At 36.9% G+C, this 26557-nt stretch overlaps 1 protein-coding gene across 1 annotated transcript; it reads right to left on the bottom strand.

Annotated features, from left to right (window-relative positions):
* Window positions 1–18889: 18889 nt before the first annotated feature.
* LOC136875977 (uncharacterized) lies at window positions 18890–25326 on the bottom strand. The gene is made up of 2 exons (XM_067149592.2): window positions 25243–25326; window positions 18890–20593 (listed from the first exon to the last, which is right to left on the bottom strand). The coding sequence occupies exons 1-2, from the start codon at window positions 25276–25278 to the stop codon at window positions 18941–18943; spliced, it is 1689 nt and encodes a 562-aa protein (XP_067005693.2). The 5' UTR covers window positions 25279–25326; the 3' UTR covers window positions 18890–18940.
* Window positions 25327–26557: the final 1231 nt, after the last annotated feature.

Raw genomic sequence — 26557 nt, 5'->3', positions numbered from 1 at the left:
AGAAAACAAGTCACATCGTTCACACGAAGGTTTATGTTGGTGAGGCACAAGTTCATCCTACGCGCTCGGAAAGTTTCAATGTTCCAGAAATTGATTCAAAAATACAAGTTCGAATAAGTTCGAAACGTAAGTTCAATGTGGTACACAACACTCGTGAAAATTCAAAGTCCTTTCAATCGTCGTCGAATAAGTAAGTCCTTATGTGGCACTTCAAAGAAAACAAAGTTCCAATGTGTAGAAATAACAAAGTTCCAATGTGCCAAAATGTCAAAGTCCCAACACGACACTCGAAGAAAATGAAGTTCCGATGACAATGTTCCAGTATGTCACCTTAAGAAAACAATAAAGTCTTATCGCGGCACTTGGCGAAAATAACTAAGTTCCAATGAGACGCTTCAGAAAAAAACAAAGTTCTTATATGGCACTTTAAGAAAATATCAAAGTACAATCACGACACACGAAAAAAACAAAGTTCCAATGTGGCAATATGACAAAGTTCCAATACGTGCTCGCAAAAAATTAAGTCCCATTCAGGCACTTCAAGAATATGATAAAGTCCTGATACAACACTTAGAGAAAATACCGAACTTGGATTTCGCAGACTGTCGACTAGAAGTTCGACACACACAATACTTCTCCTGTCACCCGTGTCACAGAGACGGCGGAGTGACAGACACTGAATTCGTAGGTCGGGTGGGCCTCCTTTTATACACGTTCGCATGGAAGTGTTCAGAACTCGGGTACTATCTACCCTTATAACTTCTATAATACTCGGTGGATTTTCTTGAAATCTTAAGAGATGATGTCCATTGTAAAGGCTTTTAAGATGGCAGTGTCAAAATAGCGATAAAGTAGCTCAAAATGTACTTTTGAGGATGAGCTGGAACATTACCATATATGGTAGCGGATGGCTGGTTTACGGCGGCCACGTCACTCGCTGGGTACGTCACTGCGTTCGGCGGGCTGCCTACCTTCCATCTCGCGCGAAGTTCAACAAACATACTTCGGACTTCTCTCGTAGCGGTGTTCCCGGTACAATATATATATTTGCAAGCGGTTGATGTGTGTGAGAAGCCCATCCATCAAAGAGAGTAATATCCTTTTTTTCTCTGAAGGAAAGAAAATTCTTGGATCAGTAATAAGAGAGATATGTCATGTGGACAAAGGACAAAAGCAATTAAAATGAATTGTAAAGTCATCATCCCCATTTCGATCGATGGAGGCTCTATACTGCTTCTTATGAATAAAAAAATCCCAGACACATCGAATCAAAACTAGGCGACATAACTATGATACTTTAGCTCTCGCATTTGTAACTGAATCTCCAATTGGGAGAGGTGCTTTGAACAATCTTTCTTACGGAAGTGAAATGGAAATTGAAGCAATAGAATGCTATGGAAGTTCATTTGGTGTTCGTGTTATTCGATGTGCGTTAATAATCCACTAGAAACCACCTTGGATTTGTGGTTCTCCAGATGACATCGTTCTCAAAGGAAATATAGCTGGAGTGTTGGATGTTAAGTGTCCATCTTCCTGTAAAGATAAACCAATAGTAGATGAGTCAGGAAATGTGCGAGTACGTTATCTGTACTTTGACGAGCAAAATAACATACAGTAAGGACAAGTCATATGTATTACACACAAATACAGATACACGTAACTGGCTTGGGAAAATGTGATCCATACGTATATAGCAAAGCACAACAGTTGACATATACCTATTTATCAGGACAATAAGTATGTCGAGGAATGTCTAAAAAAATGACAAAGTTCTATTTCAATAATTACTTGCCAAAAATTAGCGGTATTCTTAAAAATAATTGTTATTATTTATTTGCCAATTCTTGCTTGTTGAACGTTGAACAGATCAAAATGTAAACAAAGAATATATAAAATAAACTGATGGTAGAATAATTCTCAGACTATTCTTTAGTTACTTTTTTTGCTAGGGGCTTTACGTCGCACCGACACAGATAGGTCTTATGGCGACGATGGGATAGGAAAGGCCTGGGAGTTGGAAGGAAGCGGCCGTGGCCTTAATTAAGGTACAGCCCCAGCATTTGCCTGGTGTGAAAATGGGAAACCACGGAAAACCATCTTCAGGGCTGCCGATAGTGGGATTCGAACCTACTATCTCCCGGATGCAAGCTCACAGCCGCGCGCCTCTACGCGCACGGCCAACTCGCCCGGTCTTTAGTTACTGGAGGTTGCAAATTCGTTAACACGCAACATGTATGGATGATGTCATCGATGTGTGGAAAAAGTTCTGCTGGCAATTTCTGTAAAATATTATATATTTTGATTCTTTGAATACACCTTTCTACGCGAATTCTAACACTCGCAATATTTTAAGTACTCTCAGCTTCCTCAGCTGTTAATCTCCCGTCATGTAAGAACGGTGGTGTAACGATTACGACACCGCGGCCAGATAAGTTAGTTCTGATGCCAGGAAATCCTTTATCAGCCATGTCCTCATCGCCAGGTTGAAGGAAAGTTAATAAACCACTGTCGGTTGTTATGACTGAGTCGCTAGCTCTTCCACCGTAACATTTAGATTTAAAGGCGATCATACCACCTTTGCAGTGTAGCAACCCTTGTATTGAGAATAGAAATACACTCTCTGGTCTATTTGTGGAGGCTGTTCAACCCTAAATTCCGTGCAGTCAATAATGACACGACAATTACCGTAATTTGCATAAGCACGGTCGTAAAAAATACGTGAAATTGTTGTCCTGTGATCATCGGCTCTCAAAGCAGAATAGGACATTTTCATTTTCACTGCGAAAATCAATAATCTGCTTTTAGTACTGTACCATTACGTTACATTAGCGGCCGTAAATGTCATGGAAACAGTGGACAAATATGGCGCACAATAGCTTCAGGTAATGTGCAAATACACAGAGTAGAGAACTAGTAAATCAATATCGTCCGGCCGCAAGGAAAAGGAATCTCAAGATTAAATAATGATGGACTAAAAAATTTGAATGAAACCGATTCTTGACTACCTTGAGAAGAAAAAGTTACTAGTTGAAGAGGAGCAGCACGACTTACGGAAGGATATAAAAGGGTCAACGCAACGTTAAATACTAAAGTATTAATATACAAACAGCAGTGAAGATTACATCTGCAAAAATATCGGCAGAAAAGGCGTAGATTTGAAGGAAAATATTTGTTACTGCAACACCTAAACTCAGAAGCGAAAGGAAACTACATCCGAGTTATACATTGCCGAAATTAGTATTATAGCGGCAAATCCTTGCTAAGGAAGGCATAATTTATTATTTCCAGGAGGGAGACAATATCTGTTTAAGCGAAAGAAATAGCAAAAAGTAGGCCGAATTAGAGAAATCTCTAAATTTAAAAAAGAATATTTTCGACCAATACGAGATTCTGAAGACAAATATTACGTATTGAGTAGCCTACTATTCACCAGTATAATATGAATTCTATATGTATTTGTTCTTTTATGATTTCATGAGAACTGGTGATAAGATGGAGTCAGCTTAAACAGATGGAAATGGTCGCTCAAGATGAAATAGCTCAAGCCAAGATTCCCAGCCGGAGCCGCAGATGACGTAATCTTTGGACTGCAGGGGCTGCCTACTCCAAGATGCCCTAGACCAGGAGAGATCCAGCAGCAAAATCCCGTTACGAGATAAGTATTATGAGTTGCATCGTAATGAATTTGAAATCAATTGATGAAAAATATTTATGTGTGTGCAGGAGTGCTAGAAGTAAGAGATTTAGTGCCAATGAACGGATATTAGAGTATAAATGCCAATTATTAGCCGATGATGTGTGCCAATTTCTGCAATATAACTATGGTGCTAATGTAATAATTTTAAGGTTAATGGAAACTAGATCTGATTGAGTATTCGTGCATGTTTAGTGTCAATCCATACGTGTAGACCGTGAAACGTTTAACCAGTTGTGGTTGTAGAAAATGCAGGCGAGATACGAGACGTAACCTAAAACTCCAGGTCAATATGTGTTGCAATCATGGCCAGTACGATAATTGTATTGTAAGGAAATGTTTGAAATATTACGAAGTTGCAGTGTATGAGAGAATAATCAGGTTATTAAGTATTGCTACTGTAACACAGAGGTTATTTAAGAGGAATTGAATGAATATATTTTTAAATATGGAGGTATATATATGAAGGAAATGGAATGTTAATGTGGCATGTTGTATTTAGAGTGAGGAGATATGTTTCTGTTCGTTGCTTGAGAATGGGATAGATGATTGAATTGCGAATTCCTGTGTTACATATTATATTTATATTTGGATTAGCACTGCAAGTGAAGGATTTAGGCCATGTTAAGTTGAATGTATGTCTTGAGCCAAGCATAATGTGTCTCGTAGTAACTTTCAGCGGAAGATATTGATAGGTTACGTGTGTGTTATACATTACGTAATATGAATATACAAGATTAGAACGGAGTCTCGCATATTTACATATTTGAAGGTCAGCGCGTCAACACTAATATGAAGTACGGTTTCTTTGACAAAATCTTGGCACAGCGAAGAGATATTTGAGAATAAGTAAATATATTGGCATATGATTAGGAATTCATGGCACGATTTTCGCAGGTTAGACTGACGTACTATCATATCTATGGCACTCTGTAGTAAGATTATTTGATTTATTTTGTACATACGGTGATGTACAGTTTTAATTTATTCATTTTTTGGTTATGATAGGAATGTTAATAACTGCATGGGTGTTTTGAACCCAGATTTAAACATTGTAATGCTTATCTCGTAACGTGATGAGTCACAAGTGAAAATCCAAACAAGAATCCAAACATGTATCCAAGTAAATTTGGTCAAACAGACCGAAATGAAAGATGAAACCTAAATGATGCCCCAAAGAAAATCCCAAACAATATTAAAAGGAAGATATTCCACTCCTCCTTGGATTAATAAAGTTTTGGTCACTATTCTTCCCCTTGTATCAATTTAAACATGGAAGATATGGTATATTTTTGAAACTTAACGAAAATGTAAGCAAATATGATGATAATTTCAAGATTTTTCAAATATGTTTATCTCGGAAGTCAAGCATTTGAGAATGGTATTTGTAATTTCACACGATTTTCCTTTCTTTATTGCCGATGGATGCATATTATTCAATTTTATAATACATTAGCATGCTAATAAACTAGATATAGTTTTGATTTTGCGTTTTATTCCTTAAGTAACTTGTAGTACATAGTAGTATGATAATATACGGATCTATTGAATTAATTTATGCTAAATACTAGGTGATGATCAGATAATTTCCTTGACGTATGGATACGGAATGACTGGTTGAACGGACAGATACTCTTCAACGGAATCTACGATTTGTCTAAAGCGTATGGGAATATAATGAAGCGAATTTACCCTGAGAAACGAATATGCACCATGTTGTGGTAGCTCGTGTTCATAAATTATATCTCAGTTCAGAGTCTAGGTATGATTTACGACCCGATGCTTTGAATTTTGTAGCCGGAGCAATATTTAAACAGGTGTATATTCAGTTAATGCTCCAACGCGGCGTAATAGAGGAAGTCACCGCGGGAACATTAATAAACGAAAGGTGCAGTACATAATTTCGAAACGTTACAGTTTGGTAATAAAGCAAGCAGCAAGGCAAAGGCGTTGAAGTTCACGCCTGTTAAATCACGCATTTGTTATTGTTTCTTATGGAAATGTAGCCTTGGAAACCTGGACCCTTGATGTCTGCATGATCGTCTTCCGTTCCACACATTTTATCATATTTCGTAATGTCTCCTCCCAGACCGAAATTAAGTGGAATACATTGTCGTGTATTTACGTCGTTTCCATTTATTGAACAAGAAAACATGAAGTCTGAACAATCAAATGCATCTGTTCCCACGGATGCATCCTTGATTATGTTACTTGGGCAAAGTGTACTTGAAAATTTTCCGTCTGATTCTTACTTTTTTAATTGCTTCAGCTGTCTATAAAAGCGCTGAAGCTGGGTCCTGGAGACACATTCCTCTTCTTGTATTCATCCAGAACTATTGTCGGAACATAGGCTGAACTTAGTGGGTGTCCAGATCTTCTCCCGATGAAATGTGCACTACATATTCTTGAGTAAGTCATAGGTTGCCAAAGTGATCCATCAGTGCTAAAAATTAAAACCAAAATTAAATTAAATCGGATCAGTTGAACTTATTTCAAACATGTGCAGTATGTATGTGTAGGCCTACTTCCTTCGTTCTGTTAACTGCTTGTATCCATCGCCTCCTTAGGTCAACTTCTATCGCTCTTTTTGGAAAACGATAAAATTGTACTTCACTTCCTGTATTTGCGTAAGTATTGGAACATCCGTCTACACAACAATTGCGTTTAATTGATCTCCTTTCCTCTACCATTATCATCGGAGTAACTACACGCTCAGTCATAACAGAACAGCTACTGCGAGTCTGGAGGCTGCCTCACGTGGTGTTCTCCGCGCGGCCGCTAGAGCGACACGCATGGTGCCTATAGGGAAACTGAAGTAATAGATGGTATTAGTGATCATGAAGCTGTTTTTGTGGTAGTTAAAAATAAATGTGATAGAAAGGAAGGTCTTAAAAGTAGGACTGTTAGGCAGTACCATATGGCTGATAAAGCAGGCATGAGGTAGTTTCTAAAAAGTAACTGTGATCGGTGGAAAATGGTAAATAAAAATGTAAACAGACTCTGGGATGGGTTTAAAGAAATTATTGAGGAATGCGAAAACAGGTTTGTACCTTTAAAGGTGGTAAGGAATGGTAAAGACCCCCTTATTATAATAGAGAAATAAAGAGACTAAAAAGGAGGTGCAGACTGGAAAGAAATAGAGTTAGAAATGGCTGTGGAAGTAAGGAGAAATTGAAGGAACTTACTAGAAAATTGAATCTAGCAAAGAAGGCAGCTAAGGATAACATGATGGCAAGCATAATTGGCAGTCATACAAATTTTAGTGAAAAATGGAAGGGTATGTATAGGTATTTTAAGGCAGAAACAGGTTCCAAGAAGGACATTCCAGGAATAATTAATGAACAAGGGGAGTGTGTATGTGTGGATCTTCAAAAGGCAGAAGTATTCAGTCAGCAGTATGTAAAGATTGTTGGTTACAAGGATAATGTCGAGATAGAGGAGGTGACTAAGGCCAAAGAAGTAATAAAATTTACATATGATAACAATGACATTTACAATAAGATACAAAAGTTGAAAACTAGAAAAGCGGCTGGAATTGATCAGATTTCTGGGGATATACTAAAGACAATGGGTTGGGATATAGTACCATATCTGAAGTACTTATTTGATTATTGTTTGGTCGGAGGAGTTATACCAGATGAATGGAGAGTTGCTATTGTAGCCCCTGTGTATAAAGGAAAGGGTGATAGACATAAAGCTGAAAATTACAGGCCAGTCAGTTTGACATGCATTGTATGTAAGCTTTGGGAAGGCATTCTTTCTGATTATATTAGACATGTTTGTGAAATTAATAACTGGTTCGATAGAAGGCAATTCGGTTTTAGGAAAGGTTATTCCACTGAAGCTCAACTTGTAGAATTCCAGCAAGATATAGCAAATATCTTGGATTCTGGAGGTCAAATGGACTGCATCGCGATTGACCTGTCTAAAGCATTTGATAGGGTGGATCATGGGAGACTACTGGCAAAAATGAGTGCAATTGGACTAGACAAAAGAGTGACTGAATGGGTTGCTATATTTCTAGAAAATAGATCTCAGAGAGTTAGAGTAGGTGAAGCTTTGTCTGACCCTGTAACAGTTGAGAGGGGAGTTCCTCAGGGCAGTGTTATCGGACATTTATGTTTTCTTATATATATATAAACTAGCAAGATACCCGTGCTTCGCTACGGTATTATACTGAAATTTATAACTGAATGTTGTTTTAGATATATAATCAGCCGAAATTCGCGATCTGAATCGTTTTCTGCGAGAATCCGCCAAAATTCGCGATCTGACTCGTTTTCTAATAGATTATGTCAAGTTTCCTCCCATTTTTCAATCTTTATTTCCAGCAATCGATTTCGTACTTCCCAGGCTAGGTCCAGGTATTCCACCCTGTCAGTTGGGTCCCTAAATCTTTGCCATCTTTTCTTATAAGCATTTTTAATATGGAACAAATCCTTCAGGAGATCCGGCGTGGTGTCGTCTTGGGTGCCTTGGCGGTACTGAACCCGCGGCCAGACTGCATTCTTAGTCATTACCCGTCCAGGACCCGTTTCCACCGCGGTCCGCACATTTGACGACGGTCCAGAACATTATTATTATTATTATTATTATTATTATTATTATTATTATTATTATTATAGATGTTCTGGACCCCACAGCAATATGCAAGACCGCTACTTGGCGGTAAATTACATCTGCTGCCATTGTTATTGTTGAGAATGTGACCAGCACCAATGTCGCGCGTAGGCAAGTGTGCGGGATTTCTGGCGATACGAATGACATACTTCCGTGCATTATTGACCTTATTATAGAGGTGAAAAATAGGACGGTCAATCTCATTCCTATCGTTTATTTCAAATGTGTTTAAATTTTTATTCATATGCCAGGAGAATCTACTGTAATATAAGAACATTCTCCGAAGGAAAAGTTGGCTGTTGAAAACGAACCCAGGAAAGATTAAAAAGATCGGTTTATGATCAGAATAAGTACATCGAAAATATACAGCCTGTTTCCAGTCATTCAACAGGGTCAGGAATGAAATGAATAAAGCCCCATCTAGCGGCGACAGTAGGAATTGTGCCGGCTGCCGAAGCACTCCTCTGGGGCAATGATCGATGAATGACAAATGAAATGAAATATTGGACAGTGTTGCTGGAATCAATGATGACAGGGAAAAGCGAAGTATCCGGAGAAAAACCTGTCCCGCCTCCGTTTTGTCCAGCACGAATGTCACATGGAGTGACCGGGATTTGAACCACGGAACCCAGCTGTAGAGGCCGGCGCGCTGCCGCCTGAGCAACGGAGGCTCCTTATAAGTACATTATATACAGCAAAATCAATTGGTCTCACCTCCTTTTACACCCCACCGCCGTTAAGTTTATTTACCTCCCCCCCCAAAAAAAATTAAAAGGAGGAGTGTTTCTTTATGTTTAAAGGAGATTCCAAACCCCAATGTTCACGTCTATTACCTTGAGTTTTGAGATATAAGTATCCCCATAAAAGTAATTCGCTTTTTTTTACTTCCTTTCACACTTCTCCCCCCCCCCCCCTTTAAGTGAATTTTCCGGCAAAAAATACATGTTTCTTTAATAGTAAAGGATCTTCTAAATAGCAATTATCACGACTCTAACTTCTTCAGTTTTTGATTTATGTGTCCTCATGAAAGGAATTCAACTCCTTTCCACTCCCGCCCCCCAAGATGGTTTCCCCCACAAAACGCGTTTTTCTTTGTTTTTAAAGGAGATCAAAATACCAATTTTCACGTCCGTAACAACTTTAGTTTTTATTAGATGTATGTATTCTCATACAATTAAGTCAATTCATTTTAGAATTCTTTCCCCCCCCCCCTTTCATTGGACTTTCCGAGAATACGCGTTTCTTTATCTTTAAAGGAGATCCCATATACAAATTTTTAGTTCTGTAATATATTCAGTTTCTGAGATATATGTATCCTCATTAAAGGCATTCAACCCACTATTCACCCTTTTACACCCATCCTATTGGGATTTACAGAAAACAAAAAAATACTTATTCCTTTACTTTTAAAGGAGATTCTAAATACCAATTTTTACATCCGTAAACTTTTAAAGTTCTAAGATATAGACACAATCATTTTAAAAATTCACCCCCCATTATCCGGATTTTTCAAAAACGAAAATATACATGTTTCCTTATTTTTAAAGTGGATCCCCAATACCAATTTTCAGGTCTGTAATATCTTCAGGTTCTGAAATATAAGTAGCCTCGTTAAAGGCATTCAACCTCTTTTTCACCCTTTTCCACCCTTCCTATCGGGATTTTCCGGGAAAAAAAGTGTTTCTTTATTTTTAAAGGAGATTCTAAATACCATATTTTACATCTATAAACTTTAAAAGTTTTGAGATATAGATGCACTGTTTTTAAAAATTCACCCCCCTTTTCACCCTCCCATTAATTGGATTTTTCAAAAAAAAAAAAAAAAATACGTGTTTCTTTATTTTTAAAAGAGATCAAAAGTACCAATTTTCAGGTCTGTAATATCTTCAGTTTCTGAGATATAAGTACCGGTATTCTGATTAAAGGCATTCAACCCCCTTTTTTTTTTACCGTTTTTCACCCCACCTATTGGGATTTTCTGAAAACAAAAAAATATGTATTTCCTTATTTTTAAAGAAGATTCTAAATACCAATTTTTACATCTGTAAACTTTCAAAGTTTTGAGATATAGATACACTCATTTTAAAATTCCAACCCCCTTTTCACCCCCTTAGCGAAGGAATATCCAAAAATCCTTTCTTAGCGAGCACCTATACCTTAATATGAATCTATGCCCAAAATTTCATTTCTTTATGTCCAGTAGTTTTGGCTCGGCGATGATGAGTCAGTCAGTCAGTCAGTCAGTCAGTCAGTCAGGACAAGCTATTTTATATATATAGATGATATGAGTAAAGGAGTGGAATCGGAGGTAAGGCTTTTTGCGGATGATGTTATTCTCTATAGAGTGATAAATAAGTTACAAGATTGTGAGCAACTGCAATGTGACCTCGAAAATGTTGTGAGATGGACAGCAGGCAATGGTATGTTGATAAACGGGGTTAAAAGTCAGGTTGTGAGTTTCACAAATAGGAAAAGTCCTCTCAGTTTTAATTACTGCGTTGATGGGGTGAAAGTTCCTTTTGGGGAACATTGTAAGTATCTAGGTGTTAATATAAGGAAAGATCTTCATTGGGGTAATCACATAAATGGGATTGTAAATAAAGGGTACCGATCTCTGCACATGGTTATGAGGGTGTTTAGGGGTTGTAGTAAGGATGTAAAGGAGAGTGCATATAAGTCTCTGGTAAGACCCCAACTAGAGTATGGTTCCAGTGTATGGGACCCTCACCAGGATTACCTGATTCAAGAACTGGAAAAAATCCAAAGAAAAGCAGCTCGATTTGTTCTGGGTGATTTCCGACAAAAGAGTAGCGTCACAAAAATGTTGCAATGTTTGGGTTGGGAAGAATTGAGAGAAAGAAGAAGAGCTGCTCGACTAAGTGGTATGTTACATGTAACTAATCTCATTTTTAGGCCCGTATTGAACTATGCTATGATATATTAACAATTTGTTGGTTATTTTGATCTACCTTTTCAATACAAATTACAGTTTGTGTTGTCCGGCTCCATGGCTAAAGGGTTAGCGTGCTGGCCTTTGGTCACAGGGGTCCCGGGTTCGATTCCCGGCAGGGTCGGGAATTTTAACCTTAATTGGTTAATTTCGCTGGCACGGGGGCTGGGTGTATGTGTCGTCTTCATCATCATTTCATCCTCATCACGACGCGCAGGTCACCTACGGGTGTCAAATCAAAAGACCTGCATCTGGCGAGCCGAACATGTCCTCGGACACTCCCGGCACTAAAAGCCATACGCCATTTCATTACAGTTTGTGTTGTTAAGTTGTAATGTTACAACACTAATTTACCGGGACATGTTTCGCTTTTATTCATAAGCATCATCAGCCTATACAATTGTCTCAAGGTTTGTCATATTTGGATTGTTGTTACAAATTTCATTACATTGAATGTAAATCTAATTTCAGTGATAACAATATTTAAAACACAAGAATAATATACACATTAAAAATCATGACAATATGATTTGCAATGTTAAAATGGAGTAACTCTTAATTCTAAAACACATTGTAACAACAATCCAAATATGACAAACCTTGAGACAATTGTATAGGCTGATGATGCTTATGAATAAAAGCGAAACATGTCCCGGTAAATTAGTGTTGTAACATTACAACTTAACAACACAAACTGTAATTTGTATTGAAAAGGTGGATCAAAATAACCAACAAATTGTTAATATATCATAAGTGGTATGTTCCGAGCTGTCAGCGGAGAGATGGCGTGGAATGACATTAGTAGACGAATAAGTTTGAATGGCGTTTATAAAAGTAGGAAAGATCACAATATGAAGATAAAGTTGGAATTCAAGAGGACAAACTGGGGCAAATATTCATTTATAGGAAGGGGAGTTAGGGATTGGAATAACTTACCAAGGGAGATGTTCAATAAATTTCCAATTTCTTTGAAATCATTTCGGAAAAGGCTAGGAAAGCAACAGATAGGGAATCTGCCACCTGGGCGACTGCCCTAAATGCAGATCAGTATTGATTGATTGATATTGAGTTGTGTTATGGTAGCAGGGTGGGGGGTAATAGAGACGGACATGTCAGTATGAGTCAGCTGTTGCTCCAGTACTGAGTAAAGCATTCAGCTTAGTGTCGAATATCCAACCCTACCATCCTCCGGTATGTTATCCTAATTTTAAGGGGAATATGGTTCATTTAGAATTATTTATAACAGGGAACATTCATTCTTTCTTTCTTTCTTTCTTCCTTCCCAGGCAAAATCAACCTTGTCATCTATTTTAATCAACAATGACTTATGTGGATTTTCAGATATTTAGAAGGTTTTAAAACTTTAAATATAAATACACATTAATGATGAAAAATGAAAATCCACAGCCTGTTTCCAGTCATCTGGCTGGGCCAGGAATGGAATGAATGAAACCCCAATCTAGCGGCAAGGATAGGAATCGTGCTGGCTACCGAAGCCTGTCGTCGTACTCCTCCAGGGCAATGATTAATGACCGACAGATGAAATGAAATGATAATAGAGTGTGTCGCTGGAATGAAAGGTGACAGGGAAAACCGAGTACCTGGAGAAAAGCCTGTCCCGCCTCCACTTTGTTCAGCACAAATCTCACACGGAGTGACGGAGATTTGAACCACGGAACCCAGTGGTGAGAGACCGGCGCTCTGCCACCTGAGCCACATGGAATTTTATTCCAAAATCTGGTTTTAAAAGTAATTTGTGCTAATATAGACTTTATTATTTTATCAAATTGTGAATCACCAGCACTGTTTTTAAATATGGCCGTCATTTTATGATGATTATGGATAATCATCATCATAACTATAGCGGGCTCTGTGCTGAAAAATTTGCTTGGGATTGTTAGCTACCATTTGTACTCCCTGACTGAAATATTAAGTATTTGGATTTTCTCACCTGATGGTTGACAATTTCAAATTTGAAAAAATTAGTTGTAAATCTCATTATTTCAAAGTAATATACTGTACTTCCACCATCCACTAGCAGCCCGCAGAGCTACTTCCTTAGCATGAGTGACACATGCCTCATTATGCACACCAGCTAATTATGTTACAAGACAATGGCGACTTGTGAAAATGGCTTCCTTTTTAACAAATCATAACTCAAAACCGACTTGCAAAAGTAATTAATTATTGTTCGTATGAACTGATTATTAGGCCAATCATTGTGATTCCTTAATAAAGATGGCTACCAGTTGGATATTTCAATATCTCGGCTGTCCTCTCCATTAGCATGGAGTGGCAGCCTAGATGCATTGATGGAAATTCAGCAGGATGCTTTGCAAGTGATGAATGCCAGTCTGTCTTAAAATCCACAAGATGTTTGTTCACTGTGCTGCTCTGTACAGCAAGTGGTGGGAGATAACACTGGATGCTGAAAGCTGTCTCCATGCCATGAACATGAAAATGCCCATCAGATGTTGGGTATTTCCCTCTTCAACCATGTTGCAAACGATGCCATCTGATGGCAATTTGGTGCATTGTCTATTATTGTTAAGATCATAACCTTCCACTGTTGCCAGAACCATTAACAGTTTAGCAATCTATGGCTGGTGGCCACATGGGCGACCAATGCAAAAACAGCTAGGCATGCAAGTCATCAGTGTGCATCCTGAAGACACAAGTGGTACTCCAAGATCCAAAAAGCAGGCCCTATACTTGGGGAAATATTTGACATGGTAAGCAAGAAACACGAGAATTTATCTTTGTCTTACTGATAAGACATGTTTCGTGAGCTTCAAGAGTAAGCATGCTTATGTCACATGGTACGCTGAGAACAATGACATGCTGTGATGTTAATATTAATAAAGAAAATTCAATCCAGAGTACCCTTAAGGTAAGAAATTCTAGGAAGATGTTGCACATTGATTACAGAGATTAATAATCCTTTAAAACCACTCTACTTGCACACTTTGAGAGAGATATATTTACAAGTATAGATAAGAATTTATAAATAATAAAATTTATAAATAATATTTACAAGTAGCCATTACTCGCAGCTTCATTCACATGGATTTCATAATTTGATATAGGCAATAGTTCCTTGGTATTGCATTAAGACATTATCTGGAAATCTCTAAAGTATAAAAACTCACCGAAAAACTGAGTTTCACTTACCCCAGTACCTCTCTGTAAACAAAGTTTGCGATATTGCCTTTGGGGCTAAGATGACCGGTCTACTGGCAGAGCTAACTATGGAACACGTGACATCAAACTGTACATGTGAGAAACAGTTCTCTCTGAAGTCTAAAACAAAAAAAATGTGTGTTCCTTTATTTTTTAAGGAGATTCAAAATATTAATTTCCACATCTATAACATCTTCAGTTTCTGAGATGCAAAAATCCTCATAATAAGAATTCAACTCCTTCACTCCCCACCCCGAAGTGGATTTTCCAAAACAAAAACAAAAAACGTGTGCATCTATTTTTTAAGGGAGATTCCAAATAACAATGTTCACATCTGTAACATGTTCAGTTTCTAAGAGATACTCATTTTAGAAATTCATTCACCTTTGATTCTTTTCACTCCTTTATGTAGATTTTCCAAAAACCAAAATACGTGTTTTATTTTTAAAGGCGATTCCATGAACTAATTTTCACGTCTGTAACATCTTCAGTTTTTCAGATATAATTATCCTCATCAAAAGAATTAAACTACTCCTTCAGTTCTTTTCACCCCCTCTCACCCTTAATTGGATTTTCCAAAAACAAAGACACATGATTCTTTATTTTTAAAAGGAAATTCCAAACACCAATTTTCATATTTGTAACGTTAAGTTTTTGAGATATACTGAAGGTATACTCATTTTAATAATTCACCAGCTTCTTCAATTCTTTTAACCCCGTTAAGTGGATTTTACAAGAAACAAAAAGAATATGGGTTTATTATTACACGCAATTCCATGGACCAATTTTCACTAATGTAACATCTTCAGTTTGAGATATATGTATCCTCATAAGAAAGAATTCAACTCCTTTACTTCGTTTTACTCTCCCCACCCCATTATTTTTTAAGGAGATTCCAAATACAAATTGTCATGCCTGTAACATCTTAAGTTTTTGAGATATAAGTATCTTCATAAAAAATTCAGCTCCTTCCTCACTTCTCTTCACCCCTTTACGTGGATTTTCCCAAAACAAAAAAAAATATGTGTATCTCTATTTTTAAAGGAGATTCCAAATACCAGTTTTCACACCTGTAACATCTCCAGTTTTTGATATATAAGTATCCTCATAAAAGAGATTCAACCTCTGATTCACTTCTTTTTACCCCCTTAAGGGGATTTTCCAAAAATAAAAATAAAAACGTGTTTCTTTACTTTTAAAGGAGATTCCAAGCACCAATTTTCATGTTTATTAACTGTTTTTTGTTTTGTTTTTTTAGATACAGTATATACTTATTTAAAAAATTTACCCCTCTTTTCACCCCCCTTAGTGACAAAATATCGAAGAATCCTTCCTTAGACCATAATATAAATGTATCCCCAAAATTTCATTCATTGTGTCCAGCAGTTTTGGCTGGACGATGATTAGTCAGTCAGTCAGGACATGTTATTTTATATAATAGATTTACAACATGCTGAGATTTGCTCATGCATACAAAGAGTGCAGCGCTATTCACTTTGACTCAAAAGGGGTTATGAAATTCTCAAGATTTTGGCTGTTGGCCTTTTGGATTCTCGAGAGAGAATCTACTAATCAGTCATGAACCAATAGCATTAATTAAGATATGAAGCATCAGCAACTGAGCACAGGACAGATGATCCTAAGTAATTAGGAAAAGGAACATAAATCATATTGTAACAGATTCAAATAAAAATATTTTAATAATACAAAACATAAATAAATAGTATTTACATTCCATTTTATAAGCAAATGACCTTGTTTTCATGTAAATACTGGTACTGAAAAATATATATATACTGTAAATAAATAGAATGAGCACCTTGTTTAAGAACTTTAACACACAACACTAAGAGGTATACAATCTTTAAAAAAAATATTAGGCACTAATCTAATTCCTGAGTCAATAATACAAGACTACAACATTATTTCTGAACAAAAACAGTCTTCCTTCTCTATGTTTTATCATAAACTAAAAAACTTAACAATGAAAAAAAAAATCACAAACAGATAAACTCTTTACGATAACTTGGGATAACAGGGATGGGGACAATATGAGGTCAGAATAAGATGTAAAAACAAACATATTCTCCACTAACCAAGAATCTGCATACAGCTATCCCTAATCTAAAACACTTGAATTATTTACATTATAATCTGTGCTAATTTTACGAACAAAAAAAAAAAACATGTTTTACTTTATGTTTTGATGGGCACAAATACTAAACATAATAGTCTTTTTTATTTATGCCACTAGTAAATTTCATGTTTTACATAAACCCAGAAATCTATTGGGTCCAGCAAAAACCTGTAACTGGGAAAATCAAGAGCCAACATTAATTTATTACAATACAGCTTCCCTCTAATCATATGGATTATCATCATTCTGAGAGGGATTTTATAGATATCTACAGTATTATTGCTGGCTAACAGATCAAGTTCAGTACAGTAACTGTAGAGAACTCCTAAAAGTTAGTTAAGACTCAGGTGAAATTTGGCAGGGATTTCATCATATTATAGCTCACTGATGAAAACTTGCAATATATTAATTATAGCCAGATCTTTCCAATCTCATTTTGATTTGTTCTGCTCATGTGCTCTCTCTCTCTGCCCTGGGTCAGGATTTAAATTAAGCTTAAAAGTAGTTAGATAGACTGATGACACATAACCATGTTTTCCGTAATGTTTGGTTTCTTAAATCTTGAAGGAAAATGAAATGTTTTAATAACTGTGTACTGACATGGCTCAAAATATAAAGAAAAATATAGATCCTACAGGCAATGAGAACAAAACTTGAATAATATTTGTGGCCAGTCACACTAGCCGATTCAAGAAAAGTACCATCACATGCAAAGAGGAAGACCACGTTCATATTCAAGCCACGTCTCAAATTTGTTTTACTAAATGCTTTATACATATTTGAACTGAAATCAAAGAAAATTATGAACTGGTAATGCACATTTTCAATATATTTCAATGAAAGTCCTATGCTATTGGACAGTGATATCAGGCCTGAAAATGAAAACACTGCATCACAGTCCTTAATTTTTTGACAACTTCACTGAGAAGTAATGTAGGTCAGGCTCGAACTCAAACAATACATTTAAGTGAAGTGAGACAGCTGAGAGATACATTTTGGTATGAAGCAGAATGTTAAGTTTAAATTTATCAAGCAAGTCAAGAAGTTGTTATGATAAATGATTAAATGTATCTTTCATTTAAACCAGAATTTTTGTAAGAATTGTAAGATATAAAATATTAATTATGCTTAATTTATAAATGAATTTTTCAAGATAAATATTTGAGGATGAAAATTTTGAAAGAAATTCTTTCCAGTATTAGATTTTCCAAGCATATGCAATTCTGAATGTACATTTCATTTATTATTTTCAGTTTGGCATAGTCATTATTAATAATGTTAAGAAGATTTTAATATAACTATAAAGATTGTACCATGATACCTGTATTTATTTCCAATCTTTTTAGCGACCCTTTCTAAAAATGGCAGTCTCTGAGGCTCACATCGTAATTCAAAACTAGAAGGTTGCCAGGCCTGATTTTAAGGATGTGAGGAATAGGGGGAAAACAGCATGTATGAGAAGACTAAGGAAATTATGCCACATACTTCAAGATTAAAAAATAAAGAGAGCAGCAGTTGAAATTTCAATGATGTTACATTCCTGCACACAAGGCTAAACTTGCTTAAGAAAGGCACCGAAGAAATAACTTATGCTATCTTCTTCCACTACATATACAGTATATCAATTCTCAATCCTAACTACATGGCTTTGTAAACACCATGTAATTAATCTAAAATACTTGTTGTCAGATATTATGGTGAATTTCTTTGAAACTGACAGATAAAAGGCAGTGAGAGGTCAGCAAAATTCACTCAGAAAAATATCTAGTATTGCTCATCTAAAATTCACACAACTATAACAAAACATCTAGAATGTATAGACTATATAAATTTCATCAAAAACGTTCAACAAGATTTATGAAAATATTATATCATCTCCGCTTTAAGCTGCTAAAATAACTTGAAATAAAAATAAAATATAATCCATTCATAACAATTGTATATCAATAACTATCAACCGTAAGATATCACAGTCAGATGAATCTCCAAAACCAAGGACCTTTTATCATATAAGATGATAGGGAATAGCATTGTAAGCCAGAAAAGAACAGTAAGATTTGAAATCCTTCCACATTATGTATGAGTCAAACGAGAAATGGAAATTTTTAAAGTGAAGCGTAAGTAGTTAAGATTTCAAAATTTATCATCTGCATTATTAAATTATTGAGCCTCTCTCCATTACATTATTGTATCCAGATTTACAATAATGTCCATAAATTGTTTAGAGCAAATAGAAGAATTGCTCATCCATATAGAATTCAAAATAAAATGCAGATTAGTTTTAAGTTAATTAACCTTATTTCACCTTGTTTTCAATATTCTGCCAAATAAGGAGGCTGATACATAGAGAATTATGTACCTATGAGCCAGTCTTCAATTTGCTCAAATGTTCATGCAGATGAACCTTGAGGAGCCTCTCATGGATAAAGCTGGCTCCACACATCATACATTCATGTTCTGACTTGTCGATGTGAAGCTTGGCATGATCCTTCAATGCTCCTACTGTGAAGAAAGCCATGTCACAAACTTGGCATACGGGCTCTTGCTGATTATCATGACAACGTAGGTGCTGCAGCAGCTTGTGCTTCGACACAAATGACTTCTCACAGAGGTCACACTGGAAGGGCTTGCCAGTGTGCAGCATTGTGTGCGTCATGAGCCCAGACTTCTGTGGGAACCGTTGGTAGCAAATTGAGCAAGCATATGGTTTCTCCCCTGTGTGTATCCGAACATGTTGTTTGAGGATTGAGCGGACAGCAAATCTCTTCTCACAGAAGGAACACGAGAAAGGCCGCTCACCTGTATGAACTCGCAGATGACGTTCCAAGTGTGACTTTTTCTTATATCCTTTTCCACATAACTCACAGAAGAAGCGCCGGCTGTCTTCAACACCAAGAGGATAAACATTCTCTTTGAACATCTCAACAGTTTTGGATACAACTTTCAGACTAGGAACAGATTGTAATACATTACTTTCTTGTACATTTTTCTTAACTTTCCGAAATAAGGCTAGTTTTTGAACTGTTGAGCTTAGCTGTCGAGGTTTGGAAGATTTATCTGTGTTACCTGCTTTTTCTGGAATATTACTTATCTTTCCCGTCAAATTTCCTTGTTCTTCAACTTCCTCAGTCTCTAAGGGAACAGTCTGCACATGTTTTTCAGTAAATTCTATAACATTTGTTTCACAACCAACATCAGCTTTTGATATATCTGGCCCATATTCAATTTGAGGTACAAAATAGTCTTTAAATTGAAAATCTTCCAGTTTCTCATCATTGGATTTGTCTGTTTTGTCAGTGTAGTCATAGAAAATGTGGTTCATGTGATGCTGAGTTACTGGGGAAGGTAGTACAAATGTGCTTTGACGGGACAACTCTGGGAGAACAATGTGGGGAAGACGAGATATGATGGCTTCAATATGACGTTCAGGATGTGGACTATTCACTGGAGACAGAATGTTTCCAATGGTGGTTGGAGATGATGAGGATTCAAATTCATCCTTCACTGAAGTTAGATTATCATCACCTATGGTATAATCTATTTCGAGGCTATCTAACAATGTACCATTCACTTCTATAAGTTCATTTCTTTCTACCATATCTTCCTCATTTCCATCATCACTTGAACATAGAAGCATAAGCATTTCTCTGATTTCTTCTCCTTTCTCCTTGTTACTAGCCTTCTCTATTTCTCTATACATGTTATATAAACAGCCATCCTCAACATTTTGTCTAGTTGTTTCTTTCACACCTAACTGTTTATATGATGTTGCTGAATCACTATCACCTTCACCCTCACCAATTTTCTGACCAAAAATCTGAGGGTATTTGGCTAAGCCGTAACGCAGTATTGTACCCTGTAATCCACTGAGATCTTCAGCTGAAATATTCAATCCCTGTATTTTGAGTAAGGAAAGTGAGAGCTCTTCACTTGTGTGGCGACACATCTGGTGGTAATGCAAGGCACTAACCATTGTCAATTCATCACCACACACTGAGCAGACACACGCCATCTGCAAAGAAAGTGAAAGAACTATTTTACCTTCCATACAATCAAACTAGGAAAGAATATAAATGTGACAAGAACTCTCATAGAGAAGGATATTAGAGGAAAAACTATTGGATATCTTCATTAGGAAGAGTAGATGAGACAGGAATCCATACTTCATAATCGAGAGAGGGTATTTAGTAGTAGACAGAGTTACAAATTTTACATGCTTGTAGGCCATGGTCCAGAAGGTATGTGGTCTCCTGACATTTTACCCAAGACTGCATTTGGCATCCTCAAGGGTCCACTCAAACACATGAGGGAGCATGAAGAGGAAGGAACACTGGCCACGGCTTTCCTGTCTTAAGTGAAAAAATAGTGACGTACTGGATCAGGAAGACATTGAAGATACACGGTGTGAAGACCACATATAAGCTAACAACTAAATCTGGCATCTACTCAGATCCACAAAGGACAAGCACTATCCATACATAGCTACAGGAGTCTACAGAATCCTGTGCAGTTGGGGTTAGGTCTAAATGGGTACAACGAAGAGGAAAATACTCACCAGACTCATGGAACAAACAACCGCCTACGACAAGCAGACGAAAAACTATCTGTCATTGAACTGTATCTAGGATGGTCATGACATAGTGCAGACACACGGACATACTGTCTACCAGGCATTACCACGCCTGGCTGCATGGGAAGCTACAGAAATATTCAAATACATGTGCGATTTCAACTGGAAAGAAGTGGAATGAATAAACAAAGCCTGGATTTCGGTACTTACAATACAGGAATAAAGGAACCAGGAGCATCCTATTCCATGATATGAACCACACAGAGAACAAGCCACACTTGCAATGAAAATACAGGAAGTGAGTGAATTAAGCCTCAGTCCACTGCTGACCTATGGAGAGAATGGACCCTTACCTGAACATAATCTCCAGCAAAACGTATGAGACCACATCTGTTCTGGACCATGACCTATACTCCCAGGAAACTTGTGCATATAATTCAATGCTGGCCGTGGAAGCCTAAACAGTTATGGTACACAGAAAGGTTCAGGCAAAAGTAGACCAGAGCCAAACCTTTCTACTGTTTAAGGTGAGTTGAAATGCCTTATCTTACATATGATGTGGTCCAGGAAAACATGTCACATGTCTCCAAATTTTTTTTTTTTTTTTTTTTTGGTTCTTTGTTCCTTCCAACAGGAAATTAAATTCTGAACAAACAAACAAAACCAAAAGACCACACACCTCTGCACCCCTGGAGTAGACAGAAAAGAACCAGTAATATGGATAAGAAATGAGGTCTAGAAATCTAATCTGCAACAAGAGGAGTTGCTGAACAACACAAAAGAATATATACCCAACATTGTGCAAGCACAGTCAAGTGTAAGAATTTGTTTAGAGATGCTCCAACAAAATTTCAAAGCAAATGGTAAACATTTTTCAGTGTCTTCTTTGAAAATGTTAGCAATATGTAGTCTTGATTCTCAGATTCTTTTCAGATAACACAGAAAAATATGACTATTAAATTAAGAGTTTGTTAAATATATCTGATCGTCAATATTTAATATGAAACTATGAACTTACTTATTTCTGTGTTCCAGGCACTGTAAAATAAAATCTGTGGTTTTTACTTTTATTTTGTAACCTTCCTTTCCCAACTGATTAATCCATTTCTATTATTTTAAGATAGATGCTGAACAAAAACATAGGCACTTTTTAAAAATGTTCTAAAATATGCAGCAAAACAAACAGTACTGAAATTACAAACATGCTCTGAACATCATGATACGTCATTTTAACATGCAAGATGAAGACAGCAACATGAATCTAACTGCTTCGGTACAGCATGTGCTCAAAATGGGCACCCTTGTGCCTCGCACATTATTCATAACGGTCCTGTAGATTGTCGAACACATTCATGAACATAGGTTCCCACGAGGACAAAAAAAAGTTACTGTCTCTTCTCTCGTAATTCAGGAACATTCCTAGTTCAGTCATCTCACAGGAAAAACAATTCTTTCGGCATCTCGGAACGTGCCATCCAGGCAGCGGGAAGAGTATGCAAATTCAGTTCCACCAGAAATTAAGTGATCTCCTAAGTGTTACTGCAGAAGAGTAAGTGACCCCTCTGCGGTGTGGGCTGTAGCTTCATCTTGCTGCATTCACAGTCGTTGCAGTGGCAGATTTCTGGTGATGTTCAGAGCATGTCTGTAATTTCACTTCCGTTTGATTGGCTGCATGCTGTATTATAAAAACAAGGAGTACAAATGATAAAAATAGGTTTAAAAGGGGCACATTAAGAGTAAAAATATTGGTAAATGCTGCTTTATAGTAAAATCAGATATACATTTTTACTCATTTCTAGAATACTGCAATCAAGGATCAAGGGAAGGAAAAAATCTATACCAGAATATCTTTTGATTTCAATTTAATGTAAGGTATTTACATAATAATCTCTATTTTAACTGGATAACTCAAAAGATTAACCCATTTTAGGCTAACGGGGCATATACGACCCATAGTGCTTGGAATTTATTTCTCTCGTATAATGACATTTTTCCGCAGTAATATCACTCAGTAGTAGAAAAGGGACATTCCAGAACGGATATAAATATTTTCAAGAAATGGTCCCAAGCAGGTTTTGGAAAGAGCTGTATAAAATCTATTTTGTGGTTACTGTAAGACAGAGTTTTGAAATTAATTCCAGTTAGAATAAGAATCTTAAATGTCATTTTTATTATTCTTTTTGAATAGCGACAAATTATAAAATAAAAAAAGGTATGCCTTAGTCTGTTGGAAGTGATATTTAATGCGAGTTATGTTGGTAAACATCAAATTGAATGCTGAGGTTGAAAACGGCCCATGCTGTAAATACTACACTCTCTCAATTATTTTTGAAATGTTCTTTTATCTGCAATAAATTACCCTTAAATGAATGGATAGTAAAGGAAAAAAAAACATGTATTTTGTAGTTATTTCTAACCTTGGCCTAAAATGGGTTAAATACCTTTTTTAAAAATACATACATAAATCATTATTATAGACCATTATGCCTTTCAGCGTTCAGTCTACAAGCCTCTGTGAATTTACTCAACGCCGCCACAATCCTCTGTTTGGAACTAGTGCTGTGGCTTCATTTAGTTCTATGCCTCCTATCTTTAAATCGTTAGAAACTGAGTCTAACCATTGTCGTCTGCATCTCCCTCTACTCCCCTTACCCTCCATTACATAGTCCATTATTCTCCTAGGTAATCTATCCTCCTCCATTCGCCTCACATGACCATACCACCAAAGCCGGTTTATGCGTACAGCTTCATCGAGTTCATTCATAACTTAGCCTTTACCTCCTCATTCAGAATACTTTCCTGTCATTGTTCTCACCTGTTTGAACCAGCAATCATTCTCGTTACTTTCATGTCTGTTACTTCTAACTTATGAATAAGATATCCTGAGTCCACCCAGCTTTCGTTACCGTAAAGCAAAGTTGGTCTGAAAACAGATCGATGTAAAGATAGCTTCATCCGGAAGCTGATTTCCTTCTTACAGAATACTGTTGATAGCAACTGCGAGCTTACTGCATTAGCTTTACTGCACCTTGATTCAATCTTACTTCCTATATTGCCATCATGGGAGAACACACATCCTTAATACTTGAAATTATCAACTTGTTCCAGTTTTTTAAAACCAATCTGACATTCAATTCTCTTGGATTTCTTACCTACTGACATCAGTTTAGTCTTGGAAAGGCTAATTTTCATACCATACTCATTGCACCTATTTTCAAGTTCCAAGATATTAGACTGCAGGCTTTCGGCACAATCTGCCATTACGACCAAGTCGTCAGCATAGGCCAGACTGCTTACTACATTTCCACCTAACTGAATCCCTCCCTGCCATTTTATACCTTGCAGCAGATGTCCATGTAAAATACAAACAACAAAGGTGAAAAATTACAGCCTTGTCTAATGCCTGTAAGTACCCTGAACCAAGAACTCATTCTACCATCAATTCTCACTGCAAACCAATTGTCAACATAAATGCCTTTGATTGATTTTAACAATCTACCCTTAATCCCATAGTTCCCCAGAATGGTGAACATCTTTTCCCTATTCATGTGATTGTAAGATCTTTTCCCTCGGTACCCTCTCATATACCATATACCAAACAAAGTACTATATTATGTATACCCAATAGGCACATTCACAATTCATTGCTCTCATTTTTTACTAAAATGTATAACTTTAAATTCTGTGGCTCATGTCTATACAGTAGAGACTTAAACTCCTCTCATATGAAAGTTATGGTTTTGTGGCATGTGCCTCTTTTCTGCCAGGTCCCTCATACTTAAAAGCAATGTGGCAAGTTCAGAATGGAATGTGTGTTGATCGTTCAGGGGCTAGTGACTTTTTGATCAAGGCTGTAAAAATAACCTAGAAAATAGTTTAAGAATGCTTAAATGTGCGAGATCCATGTCTGTAGGTTATGAAGACCGACAACAAGGTGTGTCAAAACACCATTTGCTGGTAAAGGGATGTTAACTACATAACATTATCACTATAGTTAAAAATATAACAAAAATACAGATTGGAAAGTGATCACCTTTACATAATACAATCATTATTGTCAATGAAATGAATACAGATGTATATCCTTTTACCTTGTGGCTCCAGAAATATCCCATTCCTTTATCCATGGAACATAGCAGTCTACTTTTCTACAATGGCCTCCACCACTCTTTTTCTATCCTCCACTGCTGAAGGCTGCAGCTGAAAATTTTGGACAAGTGATGTTTTCCCCTGCAGTTAACGGGTAGCAAGCCTGCTTCTTAACAGGAGGCCACGAGTTTGATTCCTGGTCACCGCCTACATGAGAATAACTTAGGAGCTATTTGAGGGTGAAATCCGCCACAGCCGGTCCCAAGCTCAGTTGAGAAAGGACGAAGAACTCTGGTTGAATCCTGAAGGGACCTCAAATGAAGTACCACCATCCGTCTCAGGGAGTAGCGATAAACATCAAACCACAAAGCAACCAGAAGGTGGGCTGAGAAGCCTAGAGGAGGCAGCCCCTCCACTGTGCTATGTGGACTGTGGGCCAATAACTTGCATCCCCGAGAAAACATTATTACTGAAACTGCAACAAAGAAAAGAAACCAGCCGGATAAAAAAGATTATTTTTGGCATGAAAAATAATTGTTATGAAAACTGGGTGCTAGAACATAAGAACCCTGTGGCAAATAGGAAAATAGAAGCAGATCTGTTCAGAGATGATCAACGGCAATCTCAACATTTTGAGATCGAGTGAGGTCTGTTGGAAAGATTTTGGGGAGCATAAAACACCAGTAGATTTTACTTTTCTTTACTCAGGCAATGAAGAGGGAAGAGACTATTTAGAGACTGTTAGACTGCTTCTAAGCAAGACCGCAAAGAGGAGCCTCATTGAATGGAAACTCTCTGAGGAAGAATTATGCTGGTTAGATTCAATACCTGTGTCAGAAATGTCAGCACAGTCCAGTGTTATGGTCCAAATGAAACAACTACAGCCAAAGAAAACGGCACCTTTTATTCCATACTGAATTGACGATGAAGGGAATAAAGAAAGATATAGTAATCCTGATGGGAGTCTTCAACATGAAGGTGGCTGCTGATAACAACAGAGTTGAACACATCACGGGGATACATGGCCTGGGAGAATGAAAGGATACCAGAAACCACTTATTTCTGTGCAGAAAAACACTTGGTAGTAGGAGGAACCATCTTTCCACTTTGTACATAATAAATATCATATTAGAGCCTGTATTGTCAAAGAATCAACTTGAGAAAATTCAAATTTATAGTTCCACCTTTACAATACTGTAATCGTCTTTATTGAAAAGACTACATTAGACTATATTCATGATACATGTTTTGTCCTCTTATGGGACATCCTCAGTCACGTATACTTGACTGACTTGATTTAATTCCTGTTGTTCCTTG

This window comes from Anabrus simplex, chromosome 6 (assembly GCF_040414725.1).
Source record: "Anabrus simplex isolate iqAnaSimp1 chromosome 6, ASM4041472v1, whole genome shotgun sequence".
In the NCBI taxonomy this organism is placed as follows: Eukaryota; Metazoa; Arthropoda; class Insecta; order Orthoptera; family Tettigoniidae; genus Anabrus; species Anabrus simplex.
Note: the sequence above shows the minus strand (reverse complement) of the source record. Positions and strands in the feature narration are given on the sequence as shown.